General features: G+C 54.3%; 1 protein-coding gene across 2 annotated transcripts; it reads left to right on the top strand.

Annotated features, from left to right (window-relative positions):
* Positions 1 to 115: 115 nt before the first annotated feature.
* Positions 116 to 10,554, top strand: C25H16orf71 (chromosome 25 C16orf71 homolog). 2 transcript variants are annotated; one of them, XM_027527294.1, is made up of 10 exons: positions 117 to 550; positions 1,671 to 1,812; positions 2,205 to 2,333; positions 3,483 to 3,968; positions 5,464 to 5,581; positions 7,461 to 7,602; positions 8,409 to 8,537; positions 8,938 to 9,024; positions 9,842 to 10,113; positions 10,194 to 10,554. In XM_027527294.1, the coding sequence occupies exons 2-9, from the start codon at positions 1,705 to 1,707 to the stop codon at positions 10,107 to 10,109; spliced, it is 1,467 nt and encodes a 488-aa protein (XP_027383095.1). In that variant the 5' UTR covers positions 117 to 550; positions 1,671 to 1,704; the 3' UTR covers positions 10,110 to 10,113; positions 10,194 to 10,554. The 2 variants fall into 2 exon arrangements, with proteins under 2 accessions (XP_027383096.1, XP_027383095.1); XM_027527295.1 differs by lacking the exon at positions 8,938 to 9,024 and having other exon boundaries at positions 116 to 550.
* The last annotated feature ends 850 nt before the right edge of the window (positions 10,555 to 11,404 follow it).

The raw sequence follows: 11,404 nt of genomic DNA, 5'->3' as shown, positions 1-11,404 counted from the left end.
GAGCAGGGGGAGTCCGCCTTGCTCCGCCCCTCCGCTGGCCAGGGGAACAAATCGTGTTTCAGGAGCGGCAGGACGCGCTAAGTCCCGAAAGACGAGCGGGGGGGTGGGTGGGAAGGAGTTGGCCGTCCAGTGATGTAAGACTGCGGAGCCGGGATTCCGAAGGCGGCGACGGCCTCAGTAATCGCGCCGCTGCCCAAGCAGGAGAACACGACCGAAAAGGCGGCGGGCCGTTTTCGTCCTTGTCGAGGCCGGGAAGAGAGGCGGAGACCGAGGCCGCAGCTGCGGAGATATATGTTGGGTGGTGGACGGGGTGGGGGCTGGGGAAACGAGCTGGGAAATCGGTGGGAGGACGCGCGATGGTTTCCTGTTTCCGAACTTTAGAATTTAAAAGCCCCACCCGAGTGGACGGTGGCGTCCAGTTGTCATAACAACCCGCGGTCCGGCGGTGGGCGGGGCTAACGGGCTGCAGCCAAGAAACGGACGTGGAGGAACCGTCAGGATTCTGCCGGACTGGGGCTGCTGCTTCGCGTAGCCTTCGGCAGTCCGTTCGGTGAGCGACGCTCCTCAACCTGGTGTTCAGGACCCTTCACGGTCTGGTCCGTTTGCACCGCAAACTCCAGCAACTGAAAATTTCTTTCCCCAACACGTTGGGTACTTTTCACTCCTCTGAGCTCTTAGGTGCTCTTGCCGCAGCCTGTAATGCCTTTTCTTCCTCTGTTACCTTGTCCTCCTGGAGAACTTAAGAGTTTCTGGTTGTCCCCTTCAACCAGGTGATTCTGTTGCCCTCTGATCTGCCCTGCAGCCGGAGAACATCATGTGATGTATATACGAGACCTGCCCTTCTGTTCCCAGATCAGGGTACACCAAGCTCCTGCCCCACTCTTGTGAGCACAGAAAAAGCAAAAAGCCCCCATTCACCTCGCCTGCTGCTTCCCTTGTTGGGGGCCAGGGCTGGGGCAGGAGTGTCCTCTTCCCATTTTATAGTGACAGAGGCCTCTCAGGCTGCAAGTACTCTCAAGACGCCAGCTCTAAAGTGCCATCACCCCACATTTCTAAGCCTCCTTGACCCCTGAAGGGGGTCTGTTAAGACTCTGGGATACAAAAGGGGTGTGTTGGCCAAGTGCCTGATAATTTGAGTGTCAACTCCAAAAAAAGTGTTCTGGGGACTCCAAAATGTCTATTCTGTTCCTTTGTAAGGGGGCAGTAAAAAGTAGTGGCTTGAAATCCCCTCTGACTTTGATACAAATTCTGTCTGTAAATAATAATAGTATCTATGTTATATTGGACATATATGGTTTACATATATCTATATGTATCATATATCTATACATATATCTATATATATATGTATCATTCTGTACATATCCATATACCCACATATCAAGTACATATATCTACATATTATTGTAAACTATCATCATATCCATTCATCTGTGGCTCCATCCTGCATTGTGCACGCGGACATACACACACAGTACATGATGGCACAGTGCCTGGCACTCAGTAACAGGAGCCTGCCAACTAGAAGGGAGATGGGGTATGTGGTCCCCCAATCTGTTTACACCTCCCAAGGCAAGGGATGGTATGTGTATGCTTTGAAAAGTCAGCACCCTGAGCTCTGGACCCTTGTCTCTGGGACCCCCCTCACCTCACTCCATGTCCTCTGCAAGGTTCCTTGGATGATGGTACGCTGAGAGGCACCCCATGGCATCTCCTGATGAAGATGGGCGGCCCTCACTGCCCAACCCCTGGGATGCCATCCTTGAGGCCGTCAAGCACCAGCTCCCGTCTCTGGACTCTGATTCCTCTGCGGTAAGCAAGCACCTTCTTCCGACATCTTCTAAGGCCCCCACTGTCCTTTCCTCCCATGACAGACACGATGCTAACCGGAGAGCTCTGTGTCATGTAAGTGAAGTACCAAGCTGTCACCTCATTGCCCTGCTCATTCTGTGCCAGGCATTAACTGGGCTTAGCCGGTGGCAGGTAACCCAGAACTGGGTGTCCTGGATCTCACCTCCAGCAGGTGGTGCTGCTGAGCCCATTTCTAAGTCAGCCTCTGAAATCGGTGTCAGCAAGGCCCTTTGGAAGAGAACTGGTCCCCCCAGACAGTCGGAGAGCCCGGGGCAGGGCAGGTGGGTGGAAGCTGAGGCCCTCCTGGCTCTGCCTCCGGCCGTTTAACCCAAAGCCTTCTCATCTGTCCACAGTCAGACTGCGAGGACGAGGAGCTGTTCATCTTCCAGCGAAATCAAACTGTCCTGATTCCAGACTTGTCAGAGGAACTGGCCGACGACCCCGCTGGGGCCTGGGTCACTTCCTCTGGGTCTCCTCCTGAGGTCTGTTAAATGCAGGCTCCAGGGGTCCATGAACCCTGGACTGTCCCGTCAGAATAGGGTGTGGGTGCTCCTGGCCCTCACTGGGCTCTAAAGCAGTGTGGTTCTAAAGAGATTAACGCCTCCGGTCTAGCATCACCTGGGCCTTTCTCCAGGTACAGCCCAAGGAGTTCACACACCAGACATCTACTGGCCTTGTGCACGTCATGCTCCCAGGAGCCCAGAACGCTTAGAGCTGGGGGCAGGGACATGATTTTCTGATTGTACCCCCTGCTCTTCCCTTTGACCCCTCACCACACACAGTCCTGAGTGCAAGCACCGACCCAGGGTCATCACATGCAGCCAGGGCATGTCCACACCAGAAGTCACCCACACCCCCAGCCATGCCTAGAAATACACCTGAAATAACTCTAAACCGGAAAACTGCCAAGGCTGCCAAGCGCCCTGGTTAGTTCAGTTGGAACCATATCCACTTCACTTAATTTTGTGTTTTTTTCATTTCTACAATTACCTCGGCAGTTACTCTTCCAGACAATTATGGTTTAACCTGGGATGGAAAAGCCTGTACTAGCTCACGGGGGTTGAGGCCTGGGTGTTGTCTTTTCTACCTCTAACCACTTGCACCTGTGCACACTGGCGAAAAGGGTGGAACAACCCAAGTGTCCATCAACAGACAAAATGGATAAACAACTGGATAAACAACAGACAATATGGATACAATGAAGTGTATCCATACAACAGAATAGAATTCATCCATGAAAAGGAATGCAGTCCTGACACACAGCACAACACTGGAGCCTTGGAAACACGAAGCCAAGTGGAAAGACACACAAGACAAATACTGTGTGATTCCACGCCTATGAAATGTCTGGACCAGGCAAATATAGAGACAGGAAGTAGATGAGAGCTCACCAGGGGCTGGGGGAGGGGAGGACAGGGTTTCTGTTCCAGGTGATGAAAAACCTTTGGAAATAGACAGTGGGGATGGTTTGTACAGCATTAGGAATAGAGTCAATGCCACGGAACTGTACATTTAAAAATGGTTGACATGGCAGATTTTATGTTCCTTGCGCATCTTACCACACACCCCCCCACCCCGCCCCCGAGGGATGTTTGGAGGCTGCTAACCAGGAACACCTGTTTCCTGCCTAGCTAGCTGCAGTGCCTGTAGAATCCGCCATGGAGCCCTGGGGTGAGTGGAACGCATGGCCCCGGCCCCAGGAGTCGGCCCCTCTGGAAGGAAGGGCCCCCAGCAAGAGCAGCTCTCTTCTCAGGATGTCTGCAGAGACCCCCCCACGGCAGGATGATGATGCAGGTGGGACCCTCAACACCAGTGCGTCACAGAGTCCTCGCCAGGGGCCTCAGGGAGAGGCCACCCGCTCCCCTCAGGAAGCAGGCCTGCAGACAGAGCCCCTGGGCGCGGCCTCACAGGCTCAGGAAGGCTCAGATGCAGCCAGCCGCAAAGCCCTGCGGAGGGAGAGGAGGAAGATGATCGAGAAAGACATCCTCCACAAAGTCACCTGGGACGGCCGCAACCCAGCCTGCCCTGACGCGAGCCGAGGGAAGGAGAAGGCCTGCGACGCTGTGGAGGTGCCTTCAGAGGGGCCCCCAGGGTGTCTGCCCGTCCTTTCCCTCCAGGTAGGCGTGCTCCCAGCCCAGGCTTCCTCGAGGTGGTGGTCCTCCCCACTACACCTGTCTTACCCTCAAAAGTCCCATAGACTTGGGCAGGGGGCTTAAACAACAGAAACTAATTTTTCACAGTCTGAAATCTGGAGGTCCAAGGTCAAGGCTCCATCACGTTTGGTGTCTAGTTGAAAGCATGCTTCCTGGTTCATTTGGAACGAGGGGGAGCTCTCTGGAGTCTCCTTTTAAGGGCACCAATCCCATTCATGAGGGCTCCACCCCCGTGACCTCATCACCTTCAAATACCATCACACTGGGGATTAGGAGTTCAACACATGAATTTTGGAGGGACACAGATTCAGTTCGTAGCAATGACATCAGGCCCACGGCACCAGGCCTACCGTCAGGCAAGCAGGTCCTACCTGTCAGACAGACAATCCTCAGAGTTACAGTGAACAGGGAGGAGCAGGTAGTCCCCAGCTTTCTTAAAATAGAAAGAAAGAAAAAACCCATCCCAAGCATCATCTTGAAGACATAGAAGATAGAGCAGACTGTGACAAAGCAGCATCTGAAAATGTTCAAGCCCTTATTCTCAAACAAATAGTGAGCCCCCATTAACGCTATTATTTAGATCATCCACGAGAACCAGCAAGATGACAAAGCCGGTTCAAAGAGATCGTGAGAAACGGATTTTGTTCAACAGGGGAGTGGGGAATGTGGAGATTAAATTGCTACACTAAGTAGAGTAGGCTCAATGGGGCAACAGAACCGGTACCTTTGGGCTTAGCTGCTCCAATGGAGGGAAAAGAAAACTCTTGCATTTCTCAGTTTTACAAAGTTGTCAAACAGGTGAGCCCTGGTCAGTCAAACCAGCCCTCCCCGAGAAAGATGGGCTCATTAGAAGATGCCCCCATATGACATAGAAACATCACAAAATTATCTTTGTTGCCTTATTTGACAGATTTTCGTAACAACCTAGAGAAAACTGGCATCAAGTGTACCTGGAGGTCACTTTCACCAATTCTCTCCTGTCAATTCCATTCTTTCCTCAGCCCCTGTCTTAACAGGACATCCTTACTCCTGATTAACATCTCTGTGCCCACTGCATCACCGCCCCCACAGCCCTCTTCCAAGCCCTCCAATCCCAACTGCTGCTGTGTTTCTTAAAGAAGCAAAACGTTCTAACCTCCCAACATTCTAAACCTGTCTGAACCTAGTTTTAAACTGACACTGAGCTTCCTCCAAGCCAGACAATGTCTTTGTGCCAGAAATAGAAGTATTGCCCCCAAAAAGGCACAGGAAAGGGGGTGGCAAGAAAGGCAGGCCCCACCCACCTTCACGGGGGTGGTTCATTCTGCAAAGCCTATGTGTGGGGTGGGTGAGCCGGGGTGGGTGAGTGAGCCGCCTCATCTCAACCCTGGTTTCTGCCCCGGGACAGCCTCGGTGGATCCAGAATTCCTGTTCCTGGGATCCCGAGGCAGCCTCATCATCACTGCTTTAATTATTTCAGGAACTTGAAGAGTGGGATTTGGATCAAGTCCTTCTGAGTCTGACTGGGCGAGAAGAGGACCGGGGAGATGGTGCTCCTGGAGCTGCGTGGTGGGCAGCTGGCCGCCTCCAGGGCCAAGGTTTGAGCTTGAGCCCTGGGGATGGGGTGGGGGGCCAGTACATCTCCACAAGCGGCTCCTTCCAGGGCTTCCCAGTGAAACGGGGAGGCGGGCTGGGCAGGGTCACCTCAGCAGCTTGCCGTGCCTCTGTGCTGCTCAGGCCTCACCTTCCCACACACGCAGGACGCTAGACTTCATCCACCCATCCATCCATCCTTTCATTCACTCACCAATGCACTCATTCATCCACCCGCTATATACGTGACTGCCTTTTCCTTCCTTCCCACCTCCTCAGCCTTCCTCTTTCCCTCTGGAAGCCAAGTAATCCTGCATTTTGTGCCCCCTTCAGCCAGTTCCTAAACAGAATCCTGCTTCCACTGCCTCTGTTTACAAAGCCAGGGGTAACTCCTTCACTGGGCTTGTGGCCTGGCTCTGGGCAGTTTCCTAAAAGAGTTTCCCATCCCTCTTGGACACTCTGGCCCATAAAAGCAAGTGGAAGCAGGCCTGAGTTAAAGAAGGTGCAATTTCCAGCCCCTGGTTCCAGAGCAAAGGCTCCTTTTAAAAAGGGTTTTGTTTGTAATTTGACCTCTTAGAGCACAATATGGAGAAACTCTCCGGGGCAGGGTTGAGGGCCTCGGTGGCTGCCCGCTGGGGCGGCAGTGTAGCAGGATCTGTTATCCGTCTGTGTGCTGTGCGTTCAGTCTCACTCCTGCTCCACTCTCTGCAGCCCCATGGACTGCAGCCCACCAGGCTCTTCTGACCATGGAATTTTCCAGGCAACAATACTAGAGTCGGTTTCCACTATGCTCCAGGGGATCTTCTTGACCCAGGGATCTCCTGCATTGGCAGGTGGATTCTTTACCACTCCCCCATTCTTCATTTAAAAGCACACAAGCCTTTAATTAAGCTATTCCACTTCTACAATCTATCATCACACATCTATGTCAACACAGAAGGATATAAAGTATATTCAGTGAAAAAAAGTCTATAGAGGGGGACTTTCCTAGTGGTTCAGAGGTTAAGAATCCACGCTTGCACTGCATGGGGGCATGGGTTCCATCCTTGGTCAGGGCACTATAATCCCACATCCCACCTGCTGCTGCTGCTGCTGCTGCTAAGTCGCTTCAGTCGTGTCTGACTCTGTGCGACCCCATAGACAGCAGCCCACCAGGCTCCCCTGTCCCTGGGATTCTCCAGGCAAGAACACTGAAGCAGATTGCCATTTCCTTCTCCAAAGCATGAAAGTGAAAAGTGAAAGTGAAGTTGCTCAGTCTTGTCCCACCAAGTGAGGCAAAAATAACAACAAAAAAACCTATAGAGGATGATCCTGTTGCCATTTAAAAAATTTTTTAAAGATTTTTCTTGGATGTGGGCTGGTTTTATAGAATTTGTTACAATTTTGTTTCTGTTTTGGGTTTGTTTGCATTTTTTATTTCTTATGTTTCTGGTTTTTTGGCCAGGAGGCACGTGGATCTTAGCTTCCTTACCAGGGATTGAACCTGCACCCCTGCATTGGAAGGCTAACTACTGCACCACCAGGGAAACTCCCCCTGTTGCTATTTAAAAAAAAAAAAAAAAAAGGAAAAAACACACAGAACTGTTAAGCATGGTTCCCTCTGACAAGTAGACAGGAGCCAGGAAGTAGACTACTTTGTGAACACGTGGTCACCTCTGCTTCCCGGGGTGCACACAGCTCCCTGCTTGTGAAAGAAGGGGCCCCTCACCCTGCTGAGCTGGAGGGGGCCGCACTAAGGTTGTGAGCCGCAGAGGGTGGGCTGGGCCCCTGGCACTTCTCTGTGCATAAGCCCAGCACGTCCACGCGAGGAGTCCTGAGGCTCAGGCTGCAGTGGGTCAAAGTGGGGGCCGTGTCCCCACCAAGCTGCCTTCGCCCTCTCTGCAGACCACACCGAGCCCAGCACCCAGGACCGGCTCATGGAACGCCTGAGCCTCCTGTGTGCCAGGCAGTCCAGAACCGCCGCCTCTGCTTGGAGAGTGCCTGCTGATACAGCCCGGGAAGCCCGGCCACGGGAAAGCGGAAGCAGGTGGGCTTTGTTGGCCCCTGGCCCCATCCTCCCTAGTGGTAGCTTCTCTCGGCGTTTATGGTGCCTTGATTTAAAGGCGGGGCACCTGATGTGTATTTCTCTTCATCTCAAGAATGTGATCAGGTCAGTATTACTATCACCCCCCGTTTTACTGAGGGGGAGACAGGCTGCGAGGTTGACTTGCCCAGACATAAGTGGCAGGGCTGGGACTCAGGCCCCAAAGCACCTGCTCTTTCCCACCCCATGGGAATCCTCCCTAGGGGAGGACCCTCTCCCTCTGGCCACTGTTGATTGGGCTAGCCCCAAGCACCTGTCCCCAGCCAGGTCAGCTGGGGGATGGGGTGGGCAGAGGTAGGGACAGGGCCCTGAGGTCCCTTAAGGCCCAGCTGCATCCCAACTTCCGACACTCTGGTGGTCCCACCCTTTTTAGAAGTCTGAGAGCCAGGAATTCCCTTTCTTGCCTGAGCTAGCTGAAGCAGGCTTCTGTCCCTGACAACCCATGTGTCCGGTAGAAAGGACTTTGCACTGTCCAGTCAGTAGCCACTGGCTACACATGGCTAGTGCAGCTGAGGAATGGGATTTCTAACTTATATTAGCTTAAATGCAAGTTTAAATAGCTTTTGGTGAGTGTCTACCACACTGGAAAGTGCAGACACAGAACATCTAGGCGCCACTCAGAGTTCCACTGGACAGCGCTGGCCTGAATCTTGAGGGCTGTTCTCAGGGTCCTGCACAGGGGTGCTCAGCCCAGCACGGGCAGCTCACAGTGACCACCAGGAAGTGACTCAGCCACCCCCACCCCCAAGATGTGCTTCCAGGGAGCTGGGCTTCCAGGCGCTAGCCCAGGACATGCAGCTGAGGAACCCGGCAGAGCCTCCCACCATATTCACTGACCTGCGGCCAACGAAGACTTCGGACCAGGAGCCCTTGGAGAGGTACAGAAAACGCTGACAGCCCTGCGGCGGACCTGCTGCTTCAGGAGGAAGGGGACTTGGACAGCAGGTCCTGGGAGCTCTCCTCACTGGAGAAGGGCTTCCAGCCAGGAACTGAGCCTGGCCCACAGTCCCACAGGGCCACAGCCACAGGCCCTCCCTGCAGGGAGTGGGGAAGCTGGGGCACAGGGGGCTCACTCAGCCGAGGCTGGGGTACCCGGCCCTGGCCGCACCCCTCCACCACCTGCAGGAAGCTCACTGGCCCTGCGGCTTTGGCTGGCTGCCCATCTTCCTGCCTTGTGTCACACGGGAGCCCTGGGTGCTCCAAGTCCCTGGCGGGAGCCACGCCTGGCCAGAGTAGACTGTGCGATTCCAGAGGAACCCACCTTTCGTCTGCCCGCAGCTCCAGCTCCTACTCCAGCTCCTCTGACAGCGAGGAGGCGGAAGAGACAGCAGCTCAGAGAGACCCGCAGGGCCCAGCCAGGCTACGGTAACCGCATGGGCGCCCCTCACCGTCACAGGCGGGGATGCTCACCTGGTCCCAGCTCGAATTTCTAACGTTGTTGCTCTCAGCATCTTGCACACACAGAGCCTGCACAGGAGGGTGTGGGCTGCTCTGGGAGGCTGGCAGGGTAGCCCAGCCTGACCTGCTCCCCTCCAGACAACCCCCAGGATGCCTTAGCTTGGTTTCAAGAAGGGATTACATTTTCTTTCTGAAAAATAGCTCCACAAATTGACTTGCTCCCTGCCAGTGATGGCAACAGAGGTGAAGAGATATTGTAGGGATGGGACTACGTGATTGGTTAACGGCCAGAGAGGAAAGGCTCAGGTCAACTAAGTGAAACGTCAGATTCAGGGAAGGCTCAGGTCTCTGAGGAGCAGAGGCCACCCCAGGGCCGTGGGGTGAATTTGCACTACGCGCTCTGGCAGTCTCTGTCGCTTTTGGACTTCCAGACCTTGCAGATTCTGCCCTTTAGGAGTGTCAGAGTCCACTGCAGCTTTCTTCCCACGTGGTGTGTGGCTGGACATCCCAGGCACAAAAAGGGGAGACGAACTGGGGTTGAGAAGTGCCACACAGGTGTCCTCCCAGAGGCCTTTAATGTGCTGACGTGCTGTGTGACAGCGCGGGCTGGGAGGCCGCAGTCTTGATTTCTTTAGTGTCTTGAGAACCAGGCACACACTCCGGAAGCACCCTGGCTCCCCTCTGCTGGTGTCCTGTTTTGGGCACAGTACCCCAATATTGTGGCACAGCATTGGGAGGTTGGCTCCACTTAGCGCTGATGGCGGTCACGTCTCCCGTGTCACAGGGACTGCACGGGAAAGAGTCGGCTCCTCCAGCAGCTCAGGGCATCTCGGGAGGCGTCCGCTTGGCCTCAGCCGCCTGCCGGCAAGAGTCCTGTCAGTCAGAAGGCTCAGGCCCCTGGAGATCCGGCCGGGTCCAGCCCTGGGGTGAAGCAACACGTAACGCTCTGGGCCGAGAGGGGCACACAGGCCAGACCCGCAGGGGGACGTCCCAGCGACAGCCCGGGAGGCCTGGTGCCTCCTTGGGGTCAACTGCAGATGCCTCGGGTCTGAGGAGGTGAGCAGGTGATCTGACTTGCCTTCGACACCAGCACCAAGGCATTGGTGGTCCCCTCACTCTCCCGTCTCCATCTGCAGCACGGGGACCCCCAGCTGGGGCTCTGCTGCCAGCCCTCTGCTGGAAATCAATCAGAACATCTTCACGCACTCACGGCAAGGACACCAGTGCAGACCTGTACATACAGCAGACGTGTCACACGGCCCCACACCCTCCAAAAAGCAGCCGGAGGGAACACCACGGAGACAACGGATTTGTTCTGACGGTGGGACTAGGGTGCTTTTTCAGCTTTTTCCATTTCTGCATTTTTTTTCCTCTTTAATGTGCATTTATTGATTTCCATCATACAAGGTTTTTTTTTTGTTGTTTTTCTTGTAACTACAAAACTTAAGTAAAACTTCTTTAGAGAATTTCAGGGCTGAAAAGGTCTTGGAAAACTTAGCTTGATTTTCTGGGTCCTTGATGTTGGCTGTTTTGAACAAACCACAACACACACACACAGATGTCTGGATGGAAGGGTGGACTGAAATTTGCTTTTTTTTCTTTAACCAAGACACAAAGGCGGCACGTATATAATCATGTTCTAGGGTCCTTCCAAAGTAAAGGTGGGTTGACTTTTAAACACAGAACATGAATGTTCTAACGCTGGAAACTGTCACCCATGCCTACTCTCGTGGACGACCAGCAAGAGCTGAGGAGGCTCTGCCGTCTCCCTCACCAACCCTTTCCTAGCGTTATTCCCGACCGCCACCAATTTTCAGTCCTTTTGTCAGTTCTTGGCCTAGCTGCTCCCAACAGGCTGAAGCCCTACTCTGTGACAACTCTGTTCTGACTCCAACTTGTTTTCAAGGTCTCAGCGCCCCTCCGCCCTGTCTGCCCCATGGGAAGAGCAGAGTGGTCAGCTTGGACCCCCTGTGCCAAGGCTTCAGGCAGCCCAGCACAACCCTTGGCCTCTGGGCATGTGTTCCAGCGTTCAGCTGGGGTCACCACTGGCTGCCAGGCCCTGAGGGTGGGCAAGGGCCCCCTTCCCACCCAGCCCCCCATAAGATAGAGCAGGCCCTGCCCAGCCACAGGCAGCCAAGATTGGGGCCACAGACTCCACTTGATCTTGCCACGGGGGCCTCACCAGCAGCCCCCATTCTTGAAAACAAGGAGCATTTTTATTACAAGTCAGATGTGAGCTGGCTTCCGAGGCCACACGAGGCCTCGGTGAGCCTGTCCTGCAGGGACTGGAGCCAGCCTACTATCACCGGGGGCCCCCAGGCCCTCTCCTCGCTGCGGAGGCCCCCAC

This window comes from Bos indicus x Bos taurus, chromosome 25 (assembly GCF_003369695.1).
Source record: "Bos indicus x Bos taurus breed Angus x Brahman F1 hybrid chromosome 25, Bos_hybrid_MaternalHap_v2.0, whole genome shotgun sequence".
NCBI lineage: Eukaryota > Metazoa > Chordata > Mammalia > Artiodactyla > Bovidae > Bos > Bos indicus x Bos taurus.
Note: the sequence above shows the minus strand (reverse complement) of the source record. Positions and strands in the feature narration are given on the sequence as shown.